This window comes from Petromyzon marinus, chromosome 8 (assembly GCF_048934315.1).
Source record: "Petromyzon marinus isolate PM22_M1 ecotype Great Lakes invasive population chromosome 8, UKy_Petmar_22M1.pri1.0, whole genome shotgun sequence".
Lineage (NCBI taxonomy): Eukaryota > Metazoa > Chordata > Hyperoartia > Petromyzontiformes > Petromyzontidae > Petromyzon > Petromyzon marinus.
The window spans coordinates 19,188,924-19,211,156 of record NC_133674.1 but is presented as its reverse complement, the minus strand read 5'-3'; the positions used below and the strand labels follow the sequence as shown (position 1 = coordinate 19,211,156).

The 22,233-nt window shown below is 52.7% G+C and overlaps 2 protein-coding genes across 2 annotated transcripts; one reads left to right on the top strand and one right to left on the bottom strand.

Moving 5' to 3' along the window:
* The first annotated feature begins 279 nt into the window (after positions 1-279).
* On the top strand, positions 280-14,178 carry LOC116940341 (leucine-rich repeat, immunoglobulin-like domain and transmembrane domain-containing protein 2). Its single transcript, XM_032950078.2, has 5 exons — positions 280-1,199; positions 2,552-3,387; positions 6,373-7,128; positions 7,865-8,091; positions 11,106-14,178. Exons 1-5 carry the CDS (start codon positions 1,075-1,077, stop codon positions 11,238-11,240), a joined length of 2,079 nt encoding a protein of 692 aa, XP_032805969.2. The 5' UTR covers positions 280-1,074; the 3' UTR covers positions 11,241-14,178.
* On the bottom strand, positions 10,646-21,961 carry LOC116940342 (visual pigment-like receptor peropsin). The gene is made up of 7 exons (XM_032950079.2): positions 20,867-21,961; positions 19,545-19,735; positions 18,733-18,832; positions 17,991-18,135; positions 15,229-15,382; positions 14,198-14,376; positions 10,646-10,906 (listed from the first exon to the last, which is right to left on the bottom strand). Exons 1-7 carry the CDS (start codon positions 20,967-20,969, stop codon positions 10,816-10,818), a joined length of 963 nt encoding a protein of 320 aa, XP_032805970.1. The 5' UTR covers positions 20,970-21,961; the 3' UTR covers positions 10,646-10,815.
* Between the last annotated feature and the right edge of the window lie 272 nt (positions 21,962-22,233).

Here is a 22,233-nt window from a genome sequence, read left to right as displayed (position 1 = left end):
CCCGCCCATCTCTAAACCTTTATAAACAGCCTGCCTCAGCAGCTTTCCCCCTTTTTTCACCTAATGACGATTGCTTGTGTTGCGATCAAAACGTCGTGATATTGTTATTATTTTTATTGTTTTAAAATAAATATTTTCTATCTACGTGGCTTTACCGAAAGACCCAAACAATATCTACATCAGTGGTTGTTCTGAACCTGGGGAGCATGCACCCCGTGGGGGTGCGAGATACCCTTTCTGGGGGTGCGAGACATGGCCAGATTTTTTTTAGAAGGCAAATCATCGATACGCAAATTAAGCACGGGTACGCAAGTACAACTTACTTTGTTTCATCAAACATGTGTCTTTATAAACATTACACATTTTTTAGCAATTGAGAACCAAAGGGGTGCAAGGCTGGAGTAAATGTCAAGAACCACTGATCTACACTACCAACTACAGTACAAACTATCCCTAGAACATAAACCGCATTCGGGTGAAGCAATGGTGGCGCAGTTGCTCAATAAACCCGGTGACCTGAGTTCGATACCCGCAGCCAAAGTTACCACCATCCGTGATATGTGAACCGATTCTTGGATTCCCCTCCCCCTCTCTCTATCCCCCGCTTCACCAACACTAAGTGCCCGGCAAATTAAAGTCTTGGTCAAACAACCCGTATTACCGACACAGCATGGGGAGTAAATATTCGCCCAGAGCTGGGGAGCACTGTGAAGTTAAACCCCGGCGCTGCAAAGGTTGTGCTGCTTGCATGGGTACCGTCTGGTGACAGCTGGCGGGCTTCCTGCAGCTTTTGGCTAATCAGGCATTAGCACGAATGTCATTACCTGCAGGAGAAGAGATATTATTAGGCCTAACGCACCAGTATGCAATGCGGCCTTAAGCCGATTAAGAGGTTACCGAATTGAGGGCGACTCAGCTGCGTCCTTGAGCGAGGGAGAGAGACGGAGGAGAAGGAGCGAGACACAGAGGCGCCGGAGGAAGACAGCGGGAGACACAGCGAGACCGAAGGAGACGTGACACGGAGGTGCACATTTTGAAACACTAAGACAAGGGCAACGAAGCAAAGTGTGAGACATGGAGGACGCCACGATGCCGCTGGTGCTGCTGATGCTGGGCGTCTTTGCTGGGCGCCTCGGGGGTTCTGCGGCGAACGACACCTGCTTGCTGGGATGCACCTGCACCAGCGAGGGCACCGACAGGTGTGGGGCGCACACGTTGCAGGCCATCACTCGCACCTGTAGGAGTCATTGACTTGCAGCGGGACCCAGAGACTCGCACGGACGCGGAGAGACGCGCGTCGACTTCAGCGGACACTTTTTCACTCGTATGGCCGGGGGAGGTTGACCGTCATTGTATGTACGCTTACTTGTACGTCGAACTTCTTTCGCACCGTACGTAGCCAACCACGCTAATCAGAGGTCGGTGGGAGACTTAGTGAACGGCTTTAAGACTAGCCTCACGGTGAATATCTGAAATGCTGCCCGCGAATGATCGGATGGTCGACTGTTTCATACGTAGACTGACATGGAGGTTCATAGACTCACATCGAGATAAATAGACTCACATCGGTATCAATGCACTCACACACACAACCATTGGCTGTAATAGATAACCACAGACTTACATTTATCCTTTTTTTGTGGGGAGTTAATCAGCAATGTTTATTGTGGAGCTCGGTGGGTGAGCAAGTGGATGGCTTCAGGAGTAGCCTCGTGGAAACAATCTGAAATAATGCTGGCGAATGATGTAAGCAGACAGTGGCGTTAAGGGCCATCAGGTTGGTGACTGCAGTCGAACTGTAGGCTGGAGATTCACAATTGTCCATCAGTATAGGAGATGGCTGCATCCTTCCATGCGATGTTCTAATGGAAGATGCGATCCAGACCGTTGCGGTGTAAGTTGAAACCAGGAGGTTGTTTTTATTACATTTGCTTCATGGCCTTCCGTTAAAATGTTTGGTATCTATTGGGTACAGCATTTTCATACATTCGACTTGTCATGCGTGAAGACATTTTATGTATATTCTTGGGTCTTTCGGTAAAATCACGAAGATAGGTTCAAAGAAAATAATAAAAAACATAACTGAAAACTACGACGTTTCGATCGCAATGCAAGCGGTCGTCTTCAGTGTGTTTCGCACTTTTATTAAAGTGCGAAACAGGAGACTTAAAGGCAAAGCCAAATCAAAGGGGCAGAGGTGAGTGGAGGATTTGAGTTAAAATTCGCATGCGAGTAGGACAACGAAGATAGCCACGGGTTAGGTAGCACCGCCTTACAACACGAACGTGAAGCGTAGAGGGCAGTCCACTGCCGTTCCAAGCACTGCCTCTTCCTCGGACCGTGCAGAGAGACGGAGAGAGAAAGAGAGAGATCAGTCCGAATATCGTGGATCATAGTCGAGGTCTCCATAACACACGGTTGGGGAAAGTGCTGTCAGCGAGTAGCGCGCCTACGAAGGCCGTCAGTGCGCACGAGAGGGTGGGTGACCAAGCACTATGCACCGCCACACACCGCACACCAGCACACTGGCATTGTCTTTCTCCCTGGGCAGGAGCATCCTCTGCATGGCGTTCAAGGACCGGCACATCCCAGCCTGGCTGCCAGCGGACGTAACCAAACTCCGCGTGGAGAACTCCCCTCTGGCCGAGATCCCGAATCAGGCCTTCTCCTCCGCCCCGGACCTGCACTCGCTGTGGCTCAACTTCAACAACATCACGCTCATCGAGGCCGGCGGCCTGGAGGGTCTGGGCCGGCTCAGCGAGCTACGGCTGCGCGGCAACCGCCTGCGCAGCCTGCCCTGGACCGCGTTCCGCCACACGCCGCGACTTCGTCTCCTGGACCTGCGTCTCAACCGCCTGGACGCGCTCCCAGAGCACGCGCTGAGCTTCCTCAGCGGCCTCGCGTATCTCGACCTCTCCTCCAACAAGCTGAGCGTGGCTTCCAGCGCCGTCTTTGCCGAGTGGCCCGTCAAAGCCGCGCTGGTGGCCGGGGTCGGTGGTAGCGCGGGCGTTGCCGGTGGCGGCGGCGGCGTCTCCGGCAGTGGTAGCGAGAGCGCCGTCAGCGGCAGCAGCGTCGTGCTGGCTCTGCACGACAACCCGTGGATGTGCGACTGTCGCCTGCGCGGGTTGGTGGAGTTCGTGCGTAAAGCGCAACCGCCCGTCATCCTCATGAACTCTTACATCACGTGCGCGGGCCCCGAGCTGCGCGCGGGACTTTTCTTCCACGACCTGCGCCTGAGTCCGTGCTCGAGGCCCTCGGTCTCCCTGGACAAGGGCAACGCGACCGTGGCCGTGGGCCGAGAGGTGTCGGTGCGATGCACGGCCACGGGCAGGCCACTGCCCACCGTGGCCTGGAGCTACCAGACGACAAACGCGCGCCGCCTGCAGGGTGGGTACACGTGTTGGGACGCCACGGTGGTCTGGAGATGTTACCTACCTTGCCTGGTATACAGGAGGTCGTGGGTTCGATCTCGATCCTGACGACGCCTACATATTTGGAGTTTTCGTGTCCCTCTCTTTCTCTCTCATCACCATCATCATCAGGGTGACGAAATCTTACCTACCTTGCCTGGTATACAGGAGATCGTGGGTTCGATCTCGATCATGACGACGCCTACATATTTGGAGTTTTCGTGTCCCTCTCTTTCTCTCTCATCACCATCATCAGGGTGACGAAATCTTACCTACCTTGCCTGGTATACAGGAGGTTGTGGGTTCGATACTGACCCTGACGACGCCTGTATATTTGTCGCCTGATGAAGCTAGTTGTACTTACTGGTGAAATGTCGTACTCAGATTGTAAATTGTGTGGCTTTGCTCTCCAACACACCGGTGTGCTGTACTAGTAACGAATTGGCATGTTCTGTTTACGTGACAAACCTTACTAATTGGCTGTGTCCGGTGGCGGCGGGTTTAACGACACATTTATATATTATATTTGGAGTTTGCATGTTCTCCCCGTGGTCACGTGGATTTTTCTCCGGGTCCTCCAGTTTTTTCCCTCCACATTTACGTTTAAAGTCAATGGTTATGCCACTTCGTTGAGCCATCATTTGTGGCCAGGTCGCTTCTGAAAAGAGCTATATAGCTCAGTGGGGCTTACCCGGTAAAACAAAAAATAGTTTAGTTTAATAGTTTGTGTGTATGTCACGTTGTGTACACACCTATATATGTGATATAAATAAGAGCCATTGCCCAAAACGTCGTTTATAATAGACTAGCCTTTTGCCCGTCCAAGGATAGGTGTATTGCAGTAAATCTGAAACTTGCAAGCGAAAAGCAGACCGCGACGTGATATTTATTGCATCAATGCGCGTGCAGTTTGTAAGGCCGCGGTGACACAGAATTATTTAATTTAAAGGTTATAATCCCTTGTTCATAATGACGTCCTTTTTACTTTGATGTCTCAATAGCGTGACGGAGATCACGTGTCGTGAGGGTTCTGCCTTTGTAGTGAGGGTTCTAAGTTGACGCCGAGGAGGGGGGAGGAGGCGCCTCGCCCCCCCAATGTGGAGTGACGTCAGCCGCTAATAATTATTAATGGCGGGGTGGGGGGGTGTCCATGTGGAGGACCCCACCTGTTCATGATTATTAATGAGGGGGGCTGTTCGATGTGGAGTGACGTCACCCGCTCATGATTATTAACGAGGGGCGGGTCCATGTGGAGGACGTAACCTGTTCATGATTATTAATGAGGGGGGCTGGTCGACGTGGAGTGACGTCACGCACGTTCCACACTGACATTCTTGAGTAAGGTAATAGGTTTCCCACTGTTTTTTTTTCTGGCAACAAAACAGCTGTGTTAAGATGTTAAAACACCAAACGTAAACCTTTTACAAGGAATCACGTCTGCATTAACCACAATGCTTGTGGTCACAATGCAAATGTAGTCGTACATATACATTTGCATTATTTAAGGACTGTGTTATTGGCCAATGTGATGAGTTTTTTGTTGTTTGTGGGTGTGCACCGCTGACGCTGCAGAATCACAGACATTGCGTTGAACGCGCAGCTATCTGTACGCGTGCAAAGCCCTTTTTGATCTGTCCACTGCTGGATGGATAAGGGCCTCCCCGGACTATGCCGGTTGGAGCAACAATATTAACTTACACTCACAGCACTCGCACGCACATTCTAAAGCACGTTGACAGCGAAGGTAATTCACGTTGTCCACGGACCAGGAATGTCGCATGGGCGGGCTTGATCGTAACTGGGAGCTAAACAATCCCGGGCCCCCTGGCAAACTGCGTGCGTGCGCCCGAGCGGTCACTCAATAGGGGCCCCCTATTGATCGCTGCTGCTGCTGATGATGATGAAACGGCGGTCGCCTGGCTCGGCAAGACGAGCACGCGCGACACTCACTCACCACCACCATCACAACAACACAAGGCCGTAATTATAATATATATTGGGGGGGGACACATCCCAATAGACAAACAAAAAGTCCATCCTATGTGTTGGTGAATTCTTTTTTTTATTTTAGGCATGAAATTCTTTTTCAAATTTAGATTTTTTTTTCTGGGGGGGACCCCCAGACTCCCTGGAAGATTTGGTCCCCCCCCCCAATGTTGACACCATGGCTACGGCCTTGCAACAACAATAACAATCATCGTCGTGTTGCTACCGCGATCACGGCGGGCAGTAGACTGCCACACACACATGGCGTGCACCAGACCCCCCCACACACCCTCGCCCGTGATATGCGCGGTGATTCCGCGCGGCCGATAGGGGGAGCTCGCGCGCGCTGTTTTGGTGACTTCGCTGGGGACGCTGAAACGTGGCGCGATCCCGTGGGCCCCTTCCCCACCACCACTACCTGTTGGCTGTTGCCCGGCTACGAAGGCGTTTGTCAGTTGCTGTTCTTAAAAAAAGATACCCACAACGCCCTCTCCTCCGCATCCATCCATCGTTCCCTGGCTCACTTCATCCGCCCGTCCTGTCCACGCGTCCGTCCGTGTCTTTTCCTCCATCGTCCACTCACCCACCCATCCGTCCTGTCCACGGGGCCCTTGTCCGCCCTCCACCATCCGTCAGTGTCTTTTTTATTATATCCGTTCATCTATCCCCGTTTTGCCCATCCGTCCATCCTCCGGTTTGCATGGTTGGCTACGTACGGCGCGAAAGAAGTTTGACATACAACATGCAGGGGTTTAAAGTCAAATTGGTTTCCACTCAAACAGCCCGGAACCAGTGGTGGAATTTCCACATTTCAGTGGCGAGTGAGAGTTTGTCCAAAGGACACCCACTGTTGATTTTCCATTTCACATAATAATAATTCGAAGGTTAACACCCGTCCTGTCTGTTCATCCGTCTCCCCTCCACCCGCGCATCTCTCCACGCATCTCCACATCCATTCCCGCCCGTCTCCCCGCAGCCTCCGTTGTGCAGGCGGACGAGGAGACGCTGCTGTCCACGCTGCGCGTCGCGCCCGTGCTCCCGTCGGACGCGGGTCTCTACGCGTGCTCCGCCTCCAGCTTCGCGGGCGACGCGCGGGCCGGCTTCTCCCTCGCCGTGGCCGTGGCCCCCCGCGAGGCCGGGCCGCCGGCCCCGCCGGCACCTCCGCCCGCGAGGAGGTCGCGTCCGGACCACCGCGGCCACCTCGGCCCCGCGGGCAGAACGCGCCTGGACCTGCGCGTGTCCAAGCAGGGCGCGCGCGCCGTCACCCTCGCCTGGACTTGCGTCAGAATCGGCGGCGGCGGCGGCTTCGACGACGGCGGCGACGAACGCGAGGACGTCTGGTTCTCTCTCCACTACGGCCCGGCGGACTCGACCACCAAGGAGCTGGTGTACATCGGGCCGGGCGTGAGCACGTACTCGTTGAGCGACCTGCGGCCCGTGACCAAGTACGAGGCGTGCGTGCTGGTGCGCGACGCGGCGCCGGCGTCGCGGCACGGCCAGTGCGTGACGTTCGTGACGGGCAGCGAGGAGTCGAGCGAGATGGAGCAGCGCGAGAAGCTCATCCACGTGGTGGTGGTCGTGAGCGCCATGCTGCTCATCGTGCCCGCGGGCATCTTCGCGTGCACGTGGGACGCGCGCGCTCCCGCCGCGTGCCGCTGCGCGCCACCCGGCTGCTCGTGCTGCGGCCGGAGGTCGCTCAGCACGGGGGTCAACCTCGCGCAGAGTCGCATGGGTGAGCGGAGGTCGGCAGAGGCGGGGGGGGCGGTGGGAAGGTGTCTGTGTTGCGAGATGTTGACTACCTCCCCTGGTATACAGGAGGTCGTGGGTTCGATCCCGACCCTGATGCTTCTATATTTGGAGTTTGCGTGCGTCTCTCCGGGTCCTCTGGTTTTTCCTTCCACATTTAGAATCAACGCGCATTTAGAGTAATTGACTGCTATACATTCCCACGTGATGATAAGCCACTTCGTTGAGCTATTTTTTGTGACCAGGTCGCTTCTGAAAAAAGAGCTGTATAGCTCAGTAACCAGGCGGTAACCCAGGCAGGTGGTAACCCAGGCAGGTGGTAACCCCACCCTTCTAGGTTTGACCGGAACAGTCCTGCAATTGGCATCTATGTTCACGTGGTCACGGTATTTGGTTTGTACCCAGATCTGGTGCGGGGTATTGCGTCGAATTGTACGACGTATGTATGTTAAACTTCTTTTGCACCGTATGTAGGCAAACGTGCTCATCGAAGGTGACGTGGGGTCCACGTGAATCACTCGGTGTTTGTGTGTGTGGTGCATCGGCCAGTCATCTCAGTCAGTCAACCCATGGCACCTGGGTCTGTGCTGTGACCTCCTGCCAGCCGGCGTTCGACACTTCACGTGGCCTTAACGTGCACACAGCCTGGCACAAGCGCCGTGGTGACGTCACTGCCACTTAGTGGCGAACGTCGGTTGCTGTTGTTGTCTCGTCCACGACAGGCGATGGTGGTGTGGGAAAGAGCGGCGGTCGCAAGATGAAGAAGGCACGCGGGGCCCGCTGGAGTCGGGACGAGGAGGAGGGTGTTGGAGGAAGAGGAGGTGGAGGAGTCGGAGGCACGGCGGTAGAAGCCAACCCGATCCCCTTCGACAGCCTGCAAGCGGCGAGCGACACGGAGCTCTGTCGCAAGGAACACGCCGAGCAGACGCTGGAAGGAGGCAGAACCAAGGTGAGCCGCAGGGCCAGTGCTGACCTCTACTGATAAGACTCATTCAAGGCTGAGTCGACCTAGGGGGAGGACATGTTCTCCGATACCACTTTCCACCGAATTAAAGTAGCCGTGGCCGGGAATCGAATTCGCATGGCACCAGGTTCGTAGCGCGGTGCGGCAGAGAGCGCCCCGCTTACACATCGTAGAGCAGAGGGCATTGCCAGGAATAATTACTCCGGCCTCGGCGGGGCGCCGTGCAGATGGAAAGGAGAGGGGCCATGGAGAACGAGAGAGACACAAGGGAAGATAACTCACCGTAGTTACAGTGAGGTAAAAAAGTATTTGATCCCCTGCTGATTTTGTACGTTTGCCCACTGACAAAGAAATGATCAGTCTATAATTTTAATGGTAGGTTTATTTGAACAGTGAGAGACAGAATAACAACAAAAAAATCCAGAAAAACGCATGTCAAAAATTTATTTGCATTTTAATGAGGGAAATAAGTATTTGACCCCCTCTCAATCAGAAAGATTTCTGGCTCCCAGGTGTCTTTTATACAGGTAACGAGCTGAGATTAGGAGCACACTCTTAAAGGGAGTGCTCCTAATCTCAGCTTGTTACCTGTATAAAAGACACCTGTCCACAGAAGCAATCAATCAGATTCCAAACTCTCCACCATGGCCAAGGCCAAAGAGCTCTCCAAGGATGTCAGGGACAAGATTGTAGACCTACACAAGGCTGGAATGGGCTACAAGACCATTGCCAAGCAGCTTGGTGAGAAGGTGACAACAGTTAGTGCGATTATTCGCAAATGGAAGAAACACAAAGAACTGTCAATCTCCCTCGGCCTGGGGCTCCATGCAAGATCTCACCTCGTGGAGTTGCAATTATCATGAGAACGTTGATGAATCAGCCCAGAACTACACGGGAAGATCTTGTCAATGATCTCAAGGCAGCTGGGACCATAGTCACCAAGAAAACAATTGGTAACACACTACGCCGTGAAGGACTGAAATCATGCAGCGCCCGCAAGGTCCCCCTGCTCAAGAAAGCACATATACATGCCCGTCTGAAGTTTCCAAATGAACATCTGAATGATTCAGAGGACAACTGGGTGAAAGTTTTGTGGTCAGATGAGACCAAAATGGAGCTCTTTGGCATCAACTCAACTCGCCGTGTTTGGAGGAGGAGGAATGCTGCCTATAACCCCAAGAACACCATCCCCACCGTCAAACATGGAGGTGGAAACATGCTTTGGGGGTGTTTTTCTGCTAAGGGGACAGGACAACTTCACCGCATCAAAAGGACGATGGACGGGGCCATGTACCGTCAAATCTTGGGTGAGAACCTCCTTCCCTCAGCCAGGGCATTGAAAATGGGTCGTGGATAGGTATTTCAGCATGACAATGACCCAAAACACACGGCCAAGGCAACAAAGGAGTGGCTCAAGAAGAAGCACATTAAGGTACTGGAGTGGCCTAGCCAGTCACCAGACCTTAATCCCATAGAAAATCTGTGGAGGGAGCTGAAGGTTCGAGTTGCCAAACGTCAGCCTCGAAACCTTAATGACTTGGAGAAGATCTGCAAAGAGGAGTGGGACAAAATCCCTCCTGAGATGTGTGCAAACCTGGTGGCCAACTACAAGAAACGTCTGACCTCTGTGATTGCCAACAAGGGTTTTACCACCAAGTACTAAGTCATGTTTTGCAGAGGGGGTCAAATACTTATTTCCCTCATTAAAATGCAAATCAATTTATAACATGTTTGACATGCATTTTTCTGGATTTTGTTGTTGTTATTCTGTCTCTCACTGTTCAAATAAACCTACCATTAAAATTATAGACTGATCATTTCTTTGTCAGTGGGCAAACGTACAAAATCAGCAGGGGATCAAATACTTTTTTTTCCCTCACTGTACATCCACCTCATAGCTACCACCTTGCAGCCCAGCGGCTTTGGGAGTTTCGCAAAACTTCCGTGATCCACCAAACCTTGGCCGCAAGCGCTGCGTCATGCCCAGTAAAGGAATGTTAAAACTCGACGATAATCTCTGCTGCGTCGGTTTTTCGCGGTTGCGCTGCACGGGTTTGTTACCGCGCGCCGTTCGGCATGATGCCCGACGTCTCGCTCCGCGTGATGGGAGCTTTGTCAGGAACTGAAGAAGCTCCCAGCACTAATCTTGATTTGAAGCTTTCGTGACTGCAGGAATACATACTCTCTGGTTCTTTCGGTAAAGTCACGTAGATAGAAGAACACGACGTTTCGGTCGCGACACAAGCGTCCGTCATCAGGTGACGTTTCGGTCGCGACACAAGCGTCCGTCACCACCTGATCACGGACGTGGTGTTCTTTTATAATATTTTCTATCTACGTGACTTTACCGAAAGAACCAGAGAGTAAGCTCCCAGCAGGTTGAGCGGAAACGTCGGGTGACAAGCCGAAAAGCACGTTGGTACAACCTGCTATGCTCATTGTGATTATCGTCACCTGTACCGCTACTTTTTCACTCCCATCTATAGCGAGGAGCCGTGGACCGTAATGCTGGTGTGTCAAGTATTCGCGACGCAATCCGTGTTTGAATTCGCCAACGCGAGATTTATTTTTACTCGGGACAGACGCCGCGCGGTGCCACGATTTTGCGAGGCCGCGCGTCCCGAACGTTTGGAGCGGTGGGACGAGAGAGGCGGCGGCGTCGGTGAGCGTCGGCGTCAATGTCTCTCTCTCCCCGCTCTGGGCGGGTGCTCACGATACCGTCTTGATGCTAGTGGCTTCTTGCAGAGTGAACTCTTGATAGTTCTGACAGCGGAGAAGCGACGCCATGGCTTTACGGAAGCTGCGGGCAAACAAACACGTAAACGCGCGCACGTGTAGATTCGCACAGCGTGTTGTCACATCATCATCATTATCGTCATCATTGATAGTCATGATTTGTCCACATTTGGATGGAGGCCATTGGCTGTAACTACATTATCAGCTCGGGGGGTACGTCGATCTTTCAGGTGGGGGCCCCAAAATTTGATTTGTCTCTCAAGGTGGTTGTCGAGGGAGCCTCAACTCGTAGCTTTGGCCACCAGCGGGAGGGCCAAGGCACCCCCTGCCTGCCCCACGCTCGTTACGCTGCTGGTGGAGGCCCGCCCAAGGCTTCATCTCACGGTCGTGGGACGTGACAATCCCACCCAGCTCCTACATCGCGAGAGCCAATTTCATCGCCCCGTCTCCGAGGAGCCATGCGTGGTCGCTCCGTTGGTGCGGACGTTCATCTTGGCCACCGCCATCCACCTCCGTGTGGCGTGTCCCGCCCAGGTCCACGTGCGCTCAACAGTCAACACGATGACTCTTAACGTGCGTATGAACCCCTGTTCCGTGTGACACTCTTGCCGCATGTAGACTGTTCTCCTATAACGCCTGCTTTCACAACGCGATGAATGTATTAAGGCAACACATTTTTCGAATAGATACAACGAATTTGATATCACGCGATCAAGTGAACGGAACTACGTCGCACGAGTAGGAATACGCGGTTTGTACGGCTGCCTTGGCGTCACGTGACACGAGGCGGGATGCTGCTGGATGCTTCGAGGCGCTACCCACGCGCCTCTTTGTTCAGCCTGCGTACGCATCTCACGCGTTATCGCGGGATGTACTTGATCCTATATAATATTTGTTATTTATTATAACGCGATTTTTCCATCACGCGGTGTTCTTCAGGAACACAGCAACTACCGCGTTATTGGAGAACAGGCCGTATGTGTGTATATTTGTACGTACTCCGTTTTGTCTCTTCACGAATACACAAGCGAATACTGCTGTCGGTACGCAAGTCAGTCGGTTAGCTTTTACCAAACCAGTGCTGGATGGACGCCTCTCCCCACCGTGCCGGCCGTGGGGGTTGTTTGACCATACTTCACTCGCGCTGGCCAAGGCGGGTTGGAGAGTTGAGGGGCCCAGCACTGGTTCGTATGTACGGATGTTGAACTTCTTTCCTACCGTACGCAGCCGACCGTGCTAGTGATATGACTCACCACGGATATTAAGCCGTGGCTGAGAATCATACTAAGGTCATCGGGTTCTTGGTGCAGTGCGCTAACCCTCCAACACATGCACACACCCACACCCATCAACACACATATACAAAGACAAAGATCTCCCGTACATAATTAACGACTGTTGGGTCAAGTGCTGTTTGCGAGCACCTATGAACGTCGGCACGGCACACGAGGGGGTGGGTGGCCAGCACCACGCCCGGCCGCCTTTGTCTCCCCAGTGGCGATGTTTACACACCACACCAAGTACTCATTTGAGGCTGAGTCGACCTAGGGGAGGCCCAGGACCAGTTCAGATGATCGTCACTGGTTTTGGCCGTAAGCGGGAATCGAAATCGGGTCACCGGGTACGCAGCGCAGCGCGCTACCCGCTGCACTACCACCCTCCACACACACACACCGACACACACACCGACACACACACACACGTGCACCCGCAAACTCTCATACATACGCAAGGTGTCGTAAGCCTACATCCATCAACAAGGTCATCCATGAATAGAACCGGAGAGCTGGGAGCTTCCGATTCTTCGGCTCAGGGGCGTTGCTTCTCAAATCCCATTGAAGAGGTGTCACGTTATCTCAATGGGCCGTCACCTCGTTAAAATAAAGTATTTGGTTGAGGTGAGAGATGCGTCGTTTATGCTGTGTGAAAGTGGTGGTAGCAGTAGTGTGTTTTTGCTGTACGTGTGTGAAATGTGTGTGTGTGCATGTGGGGAGCGGTGGTACAGCGGTTAGCGCGCTGCGCTACGAATTCAGCAAACCACCGAGTTTAATTCCCGCTCATGACCAACACCAGTGACGATTATCTGATCCAGTCCTGGGCCTTCCCTAGGTCTACTCAGCCTTAAATGAGTACCTAGGGCATTGTGTAGACATCGGCATTGGGGAGACAAAGGGGGTGCTGGCCACCCACCCCATTGTTGTGCTGTGTTAGCCTTCGTAGGTGCTACTCGCTAACAGCACTTTCGCCAAAAGTCTGTTCAGGCTATAAGGGGGATCTTTGTATCTGTATGACCCTTTTTGCCGGAATGAAGATGATTAAAATAAGAAAAGGCTTTAACCCTAGTCTGGCAATTAATACAGGAGGTGTTAAGATGTTCAAACACCAAATCGACACTGATGACAAGGCATCATCAAGTCAGCATTAACCACACACACACTCGTGGTGCAATGAGCAAACAAATATGCTTCTGCCAATCAGTTTCAAGGAGCCCATTTGTTTGCATGTTATACCACGAGTCATGCGTGGTTAATGCAGACTTGAAGATGCCTTGTCATCAGTGCCGGATGAAGGTGGTGCGGGGCCTGTAGCATATGTTGTTATAAAGGGGCCTTAAATATAAAAAAAAACATAAATATTAAAACATAAATGTTTAACTTGCATAGTAGAGTAATTGTATTTTTTTCATTTGCTATACGGCCAGATAATAGGACAAATCGCTAACCTTAAACACCCAGTCGTTCATAAAAGTTGAAGGTGGTATAGTACTATAGTAAGAGAGCAAGTGCAGAATCACTGAACCGGAATTGATAGCTTGAAAGCATTTAGCGCGGGGCATATGCTACTTTTGCTACTAGGGTAATCCGGCACTGCTTGCGATCAGTGTATAGTTGGCGTTCCAATGTCTTAACACGGGGCGCCGCGGTGGCGAGATGGTAACTTGCTCGCCACGTATGCAGGAAGTCGTGGGTTCGATGCACGACCCTGACGCCTCTTGTATATTTGGAGTTTGGATGTTCTCCCCGTGGTCGTGTGGATTTTCCCTCGACATTGAGAACCAACGTGCGTCGAGGGTATGTGGCTGCTCTAAATGTCCACGTGGTTAGCCACTTTGTCGACCTGTCATTTGTGGCCAGGTCGCTCCTGAAAAAGAGCTACGTATAGCTAAGTGGGCCTTACCTGGGTGAAATTAAAACAAAAATAGTTTAAAGTTTGAACACCTCGTGCGTTAATGCCATGAAGGGCATCGCGCCTGTCCGTTTTGTCCCGCGGACATCTCCGCGTTTGCGTGAGCGCGGGGCACGGGGGGGGGGTGGGTTGTGGGGGTAGCGACGAGCGGCCACACCACCGCACCCACCGCCTGTTGGTGGCCACGTAGATGAGCGGGTTGTAGAAGGTGGACGACTTTGCGAAGAGGGGCGCGATGATGGCTACGGCCGGCGGGATGTGACGAGGTTCCCCGAACGAGGCCCAGAGGCACACGACGGCGTAGGGCGACCACGCGGTGACGAAGGCGCCGATCATCGCCAGCGACATCTGCTCGCCACGCGCCGACGCCACCGCCGTCGATCAACGAACGAAACCCCGGGGACAACTTTTTGCATCGTGTTCCTGGATGGTGATTGGTGGTCCACTCGACCTCAAATGGGTAGCTGCTGGTGCAGCGTGTAAATATTCGCCACTGGGGAGACAAAGGCGGCCCGGGCGCGGTGCTGGCCACCCAACCCCCTCGTTTGCCTTGCCGGCCTTCACAGGCGCCCGCTAACAGCACTTGTCACAACAGTCTGTTACGGGCTACACGGGGGATCTTTGTCTTTGGTTTGGTGGTGGTGATGCATCTGTCATTCATCTCGGCGGTGGCGGTGCACCTGTCAGTCATCTAAGTTAACACGTGACACCCGGGTCTGCCTCGTGACCGCCTGCCAGCAGAAGCCTTTGACACGTCGCGTGGCCTCAATGTGCACCTAGTCTGGCACGAAGCGCTGCCGTGACGTCCCCGCCACTCGGTGGCCAATTGGCGGCTGTTGTTGTTGGTGGTTATGCTGGCGGTGGTGATGCTGGTGATAATTATGCTACTGCTGGTGATGATTGATGATGGTGGTGGTGATGATGGTGATGGTGCTGATAACGGTAGTGATAATGATGCTACTGCTGCTGATGATTGATGATGATGGTGGTGATGATAACGGTGGTCGTGGTGATTATGCTGTGACTGCTTTTATTGTTGAAGCTGCCGTTTCTGCTGCTACTGCTGCTGCTAATAATAACCACGATGACGGTGGTGTTGCTGCTATTACCACTGATGCAGCTTCTGTTATGCTGCTTGCTGCTGATGGTGGTGGTGACAATACCACAAATACCGATTGTCGATGCTGATGATTAACAAACCTTGGTGACAGCGCTCTGATCAGCCCAGTCCAGCGAGGAGGTCCTCTGTTCGTGCCGCAGGACGAGGATCACCTTGCGGTAGCACCACGACATCACCCCCAGCGGCAGCACAAAGTTCACCGCGATCACCGCCAACGTGTACGACACAAACGAGCTGGGCGCACGCGGAGAACACGGCCACCCTTAGCAGGAGCTCGCTCACAGCACTCGCCTAGGCATTCTGTAATAATCATCATCACGATCGTAACGTACATTTTTGTTTTTTTATTTTACCAGGAAAAGTCCCACTGAGCTACATAGTTCTTGTTTCAGAAGCGCCCTGGCCACAAATGATTGCTCAACGAAGTGGCTTATCATCACGTGGAAATGTATACCAGCCAAATCCTCTTAAATGCGTGTTTCTAAATGTGGAGCGTAAACGTGGAGGACCCGGAGAAAAATCCACGCGACCACGGGGAGAGAGACACGCCAACTCCAAATATACAGAAGCAGGCGTCAGGGTCGGTGTCGAACCTACGACCCCTGCATACCAGGCGAGGTAGTTAACATCTCGCCATCATCATCCCAATTGCACTGGTGTTGCGTCTTGTCGGAGGGTGACAGGGCATTTAAAGGATAGTGTAAGCAACTTGGAAGTGTGTAATCGAACGAAAGTGTCGTAGATGCAGAGTAGTTGGGAAGAGGAGGCTGCAATGGGTGGGGAGACGCGCGTGCCGGATGGAGTGAGGGTTACCACGAGTACAGGTTACCACGAGTACGGGTTACCACGAGGACAGGTTACCACGAGTACAGGTTACCACGAGTACAGGTTACCACGAGTACATGTTACCACGAGTACAGGTTACCACGAGGGCGGGTTACCACGAGGGCGGGTTACCACGAGGGCGGGTTACCACGAGGACAGGTTACCACGAGTACAGGTTACCACGAGTACAGGTTACCACGAGTACATGTTACCACGAGGGCGGGTTACCACGAGGGCGGGTTACCACGAGTACAGGTTACCACGAGTACAGGTTACCACGAGTACAGGTTACCACGAGTACAGGTTACCACGAGTACAGGTTACCACGAGGACAGGTTACCACGAGTACATGTTACCACGAGGGCGGGTTACCACGAGGGCGGGTTACCACGAGTACAGGTTACCACGAGGACAGGTTACCACGAGGACAGGTTACTGGCTGAGCACCGTGGGGTGCACCGCCGCCCAGTGTGTTGTGTGTATGGTGTGTGTGTGTTGTGTGTGTGTGGTGTGTTTGTTGTGTGCGTGGTGTGTTGTGTGTGTGTGGTGTGTTGTGTGTGTGGTGTGTGTGTGTGATGTGTGTGTTGTGTGTTTGTTGTGTGCGTGGTGTGTGTGTGGTGTGTTGTGTGTGGTGTGTGTATGGTGTGTTGTGTGTGTGGTGTGTTTGTTGTGTGCGTGGTGTGTTGTGTGGTGTGTGTGTTGTGTGTTTGTTGTGTGCGTGGTGTGTTGTGTGTGTGGTGTGCTGTGTGGTGTGTGTGTGGTGTGTTGTGTGTGTGGTGTGTGTTGTGTGTGTGGTGTGTTGTGTGTGTGTGGTGTGTTGTGTGTGTGGTGTGTGTGGTGTGTGTGTGTTGAGTGTGGTGTGTGTGTGTGTTGTGTGTGTGGTGTGTTGTGTGTGTGTGCTGTGTGTGTTGTGTGTTTGTTGTGTGCGTGGTGTGTTGTGTGTGTGTGGTGTGTTGTGTGTGTGGTGTGTGGTGTGTGTGTGGTGTGTTGTGTGTGTGGTGTGTGGTGTGTTGTTGTGTGTGTGGTGTGTGTGTGTGGTGTGTGTGTTGTGTGTGTTGTGTGTGTGGTGTGTTGTGTGGGTGGTGTGTGTGTGGTGTGTGTTGTGTGTGTGGTGTGTTGTGTGTGTGGTGTGTTGTGTGTGTGGTGTGTGTTGTGTGTGTGTTGTGTGTGTGTGTTGTGTGTGTGGTGTGTGTTGTGGTGTGTGTGGGGTGTGTGTGGTGTGTGTGTGGTGTGTGTGTGGTGTGTGTGTTGTGTGTGTGTGTGGTGTGTGTGTGTGTGGTGTGTGTGTGGTGTGTTGTGTGTGTGGTGTGTGTGTGGGGGTGTGTGTGTGGTGGGGGAGCGGTGTTGCCAGCTCTGACAAGCGTAAAGTTGGCAACGAATCTCAAAAAGTTGCGGAATCGACCTTTGAAAATTGCCAACCATGTCACCAGACAGTTTCGGCAGTGTAGCAACGTGAACTGAAAGAATCTCGAGTTTCTACCCCAAGTCTGCATTCCCGCACCTCGGATTAGCATGGTTGGTTTACGTAAGGTTCAACATATATACACCATACATAACTTTTTTTTGCCTCTGCAGTATAAGTCCACGATTCGTCTTGACGAACGAACGTTGGTCACTAGGGAAACCCAAAAAAGTGTCTGAATCCAGTGACACTGGCTGGGTAGGGGTGAGAGGCTTTCTCCCTTGGTCATCTGGGGCGCAGCCTACGACGGTGGAGGAATCTTTAATTTTTTTTTAAATCTGTAACCGACGAGAAAACACCCATCCCCAACCAAACGACGATGGCAGGCTGGAACATCGCAGGCGTCAAACATCACCTGGGAGCGCGCATCGTGGGGGGGGCGGGGGGGGGAGAGAAAAAAAACCCCCATCAGTTGCTGACGAATTGCATCGTGATCCCATTTTATTTACACCCCCCCCACCCCCGCCGGATCTCGTCGCCGAAGAGAAAAACGCGTCGCAGAGCCGACGACTCCAAGCGACCGGCGAGAGAGTCGCCGACGTCGTGAGTCCTCACGTATCGTTGCGCCTCCAGTTGACGGTGCACGTCGCTCCCGTGGGGTCGGGCGCGTACCCGGCCCAGCCGAGGAGCGGCGCCCCAGCCCAGAAGGCGGCGTTGGCCCACGCCAGCGCCACGAGGTTCGTGTAGCTGCGGCCCTCGACTACGGGACAGGGGGCCCACCCCGCGCGCGCAGACGAGAGAGGAACGGAATGAGCGCTCAGAACTCAACACATTCGTCGGTAACGCCGGATGGCCTTAAAGGGAAACAAATATATATAGATAACGTTTTGTGGCAATGGTCCTTCCTGATAGCGCATCTTTTTTTCAGCACCCGGGCACACCACATCCAGGAAACCTCTCACGTGGCTGCTGAAATCTACCAGCTACACGCGAAAAAAAAAATCAATGACAGATTAAAGCCCTGGTTCCACCACATGCTTTGCCAGTGCGTCGTCGATTTTATACACAGCTCCGCAAGATTATTAAATTGTCTTCATGCTCATCGCTGCAGTATGGCCAGGGGCTAAACGCTAACGTCGATGTCTGTTAGCCACAAATAGGGCTTCAGGAGAGAGTTCGTGTAGTTTTGCCGTTCCCCCTCCATAGAAGAAGCATGTCCTGCGCAATCACACGACCGTGGCTTGCCTTACATTCTCCATGTATGATACACAATCACAGTGCAACTTGGATTCATAAGGATCTCAGTGCTTACCCCATGTCAAGAAACGGGAGAGACACAGAGCTGTGGTCGGTGTACCTGGGTTCTTGCTGCAGACGACCAAGTATCGATCCACTGCCACGACTGTGAGAAGCCCAATACTTGCCATCCCGAAAAAGATGTTCAGAGCTGCATACACCTGCACATGGAGAGGGCCTCTATGAGGATGCTGTGTGCGCATGTGCGTGCATAGCCGATGTGTATGTGGGGAGCCGTAGTGCAGTGGCTAGCACGCTGCGCTGCGCTACGGATCGGAGCACCCGAGTAAAATTCCTGCTCACGGCCAACACCAGCGACGATTATCTGAACCGGTCCTGGGTCTCCCCTAGGTCAACTCAGCCTCAAATGATTACCTGGTGTGAGCCTTTAAAACATGCTCGCGAACAACACTTGTCCAAGAGTATTAAGGCTAGACTGGGGATTTAACACGTAGGCTTTTAACGACACACATTTACGCGACCTAACCCACCAAAAAACCCTATATTATGGTATACTGGGGATCTTTGTATGTCTTTATAGTCGATGCATATACATGTACAGCCGCTTTGTCGCCCCACTGCTGGATGAGGGGGCCACCCTATGCCATGAGTCGTGCGGGTTGACCATACTTCACCATGCTGGGCAATGTGAATTGACGTTGGCGGGGTGCATTAATATGGGTGCATAGAAGCAGATAATTTTTTTCCGCACTGCCCTTCACCGACCACAACGTAGCCTATGACAGCTGTTTCACGCACTGTGATCGCCCACCCAAGGACTACTCGGGCTCATCCCAGCTTGTGCATTCAGGGTTTTTGGAACACAGAGAGCTCTTCCTTATAATCCCCGACCCCGTTAACGCAAAGTCGCACCTGGCAGCCGGTCCAACCAAAGCGCCAGGATCCGTGGAGGTCCGACGCGGCGGACAGCGGGTACCCGACGGAGCTCACGCCGATGTCGGTGACCGCCAGGTTCATGATGATATAGTTCGTGTGCGTGCGGAGCACGCGGAACCGTGCGAACATGCCCATCACCACCACGTTGCTGACGATGCTGATGATGCCTTCATTCATTCGGCCATTCAGCCATTCAGCGAGCCATGCGTGCATATATTAAGTCAGTCAAGTCCAACCAAGCAACCAGCCATCCATCCAGCCAGTCATGCATCCAATACAGCAAGCCATTCATCCAGCCATTCACCCATTCAGTCATCCATCCATTCATCCACCCATTCAGCCAAACATATTTCAGCCATCCATTTATTTTATCCAACCATCCATTCATCCAGCCATTAAGCACAATATATTGGTACATGCACATCGACAAAAAGACATGTATTATAAAATGCACAATAAATAAAAATTACGAACTGGTGAGCACAAGCACTTCTTAAGGCCGGCCCAGCACACAATTACGATGGTGTGGGCAACACCTCGTGCGCGCACACGCACGCACGCACAGCATGGCACGCCTTTTGCGCTGGTGTTGATAGCACCGCACCAGATACGCCGTTAAGGCCGAGCTGATCTAAGGGAGCAGAACCGGAGCGTGGTCACATCATTGCTCCGGGCCCCGGGCGAACATTCTCCGCGCCGAGTTGACTTTTTCGCCTGCTCGCCGCCCCGATTCGACAGGCGTTCAAACAAAAGCACCTTTCTCCGTTCAGGCTACTGGATCACGTGGCCATCGCCTCCCCCGGCCAGACCCTTTTTGTGGTTGCCAATATACTCCATCGAATGTGAATGGCGTGGGAAAGAAACCAAAATGAGTATTCGTCACGCGCACGAGTCAACGTGCGAGCATGACAATGAACGCAAGAGGCATGCGGCAGTCCAGCCCACCCACCATGCAGCGAACTGTCAAGATTTAAGGTCGGGATACGATTCAAGAATATAAGTGTATATAGTGGCTGCAGAGGTCATATGCATCACCAAAGTATGTATGTTTAACTTCTATCGCACGGTACCGTGCCGACCGTGCTAAACGGAGGACAACAAACTAAACACAAAAAGCAGTTTTAAAGAAATGAGATTTCAATCTAGATTTAAAAAGTGCATAGCTCCAGTGTCTTCCTAATATCAGATGGAGGAACGTTCCAGACGCCCGCATGAGCGCATCTGAAAGTGCGGTGCAGCGACCGATGATGCGGTGACCGACGACGATCTAACAAAACGGGCGCGTGCGAGTGTCCCACCGGCGGTGACGAGGTATGCCGCCACGATGTTGTGCTCCCGCTGCGTGAACACAGACTCGACATCCAAGGCCCACGTCTCATTCCAAGTTGGCGGCGCCGGCATCCTCAACGTTTGTCGAGAGACAACTCCGTCGCACGAAGCGCACGGAGCGCGAGCGATGGGCGTCCGGCCTCAAAAGGTCCACAGGGCCGCGTGCGCTTTTTGTCGGCGGCCACGGTCGGTGGAGAAAAGTTAAGAGGGAGGGGAAAGGGGATTAAGTCAATCGGAGGAGCGGCGCAGCGTGGTACGTTACCAACGTCGCCACACGTATAGTTTAAACCGTTACGGGTAAGGATTGTTAGCCGGCCTGGATTAAAATACAAGCCTGCAACCCCCACCGCCCCAAGTCCAATCATTATGGGTCTCACACCACACCCCACGTGCATTTTCAAACTACGTCAACACAAACAGCATTAGGTTGGTCACCCCCACACGTGGCCACTAGCGAAATTGGGCTCTTCGTGGGAGTCTTGCCGAGCCACAGCTAAGCTTGTAGAGTAGCAAGGTAGGAAGCTGTGCCAGTGCATGCCACATGGAATGCTGGAACATAAGCCACTGTGTTGGTACCCGATGCCAAGTTATTCCAAGTCATCTAGGTCAAGTGAGGTGAAGGTTAAGCTTGCATCGATCACAACGAACGTTTTTCTGTTGGTCGCCGCTGCAGACGCATGCTGTAAATGCACACGTGATCCTGTATGCTGTTAACGTGTCTGATAGCGTTAACAGGGGCCTGTGAGAGGTATGGACATTGCAAGCCTGACCATGGAAAACGACGTTTTCCTGCATCAAAACTCCCAGCCATCCACCCACCACATTTCCAGACTCCCACCCAACCATCCATTCCGTCGGCTATGCATCCACCCACCAAGCTATTCACTTACCCACCCATCCATTGTCTAACAATGAGAACAATAAATCCACCAATCAATTCGTCACCGAAGGTGTGGGGGCAAGGAATCCAACAAAAATCAATGAACGGCCTCCAGGGTGGTCCAGATGTCTTGTGACCCCTATTTAATTCTCTAAAACTTAATATTTTTAAGCTAGATTTATTTAAAACATAAATTAATATGCCAAGTAAAAAAAAAGTCGGGGTCAATTGGTGGGGATGGTGGTGGGGGGGTCAAAAGACATCTGGACCACCCTGTGTATGGTAGCATGGAGTGCCAACCGTCGTGTCAACCCTTCTCACACGCAAACACGCGCACCGTACGCCCTGCGGCAATTACCTAACGTGCAAGTCGGACTTAATCCCGCTCCACACAAAGCCCACGCGCTTCAGTACACACACGGGGGTCACATGTTTAAAACATTTAAACATACATCC

Bases quoted from the DNA above. Each gene is read 5' to 3' on its own strand.
- LOC116940341 (XM_032950078.2), top strand. From the start codon at position 1,075: ATGGAGGACGCCACGATGCCGCTGGTGCTGCTGATGCTGGGCGTCTTT. The intron at 1,200-2,551 runs GTGTGGGGCGCA...CTCCCTGGGCAG, and splicing joins ACCAGCGAGGGCACCGACAG to GAGCATCCTCTGCATGGCGT. The intron at 8,092-11,105 runs GTGAGCCGCAGG...TTGTCTCTCAAG, and splicing joins TGGAAGGAGGCAGAACCAAG to GTGGTTGTCGAGGGAGCCTC.
- LOC116940342 (XM_032950079.2), bottom strand. From the start codon at position 20,969: ATGCCGGCGCCGCCAACTTGGAATGAGACGTGGGCCTTGGATGTCGAG. The intron at 18,833-19,544 runs GTGCGACTTTGC...CTCCATGTGCAG, and splicing joins TTGGTTGGACCGGCTGCCAG to GTGTATGCAGCTCTGAACAT. The intron at 18,136-18,732 runs GTACACCGACCA...CCTGTCCCGTAG, and splicing joins CGTCTGCAGCAAGAACCCAG to TCGAGGGCCGCAGCTACACG.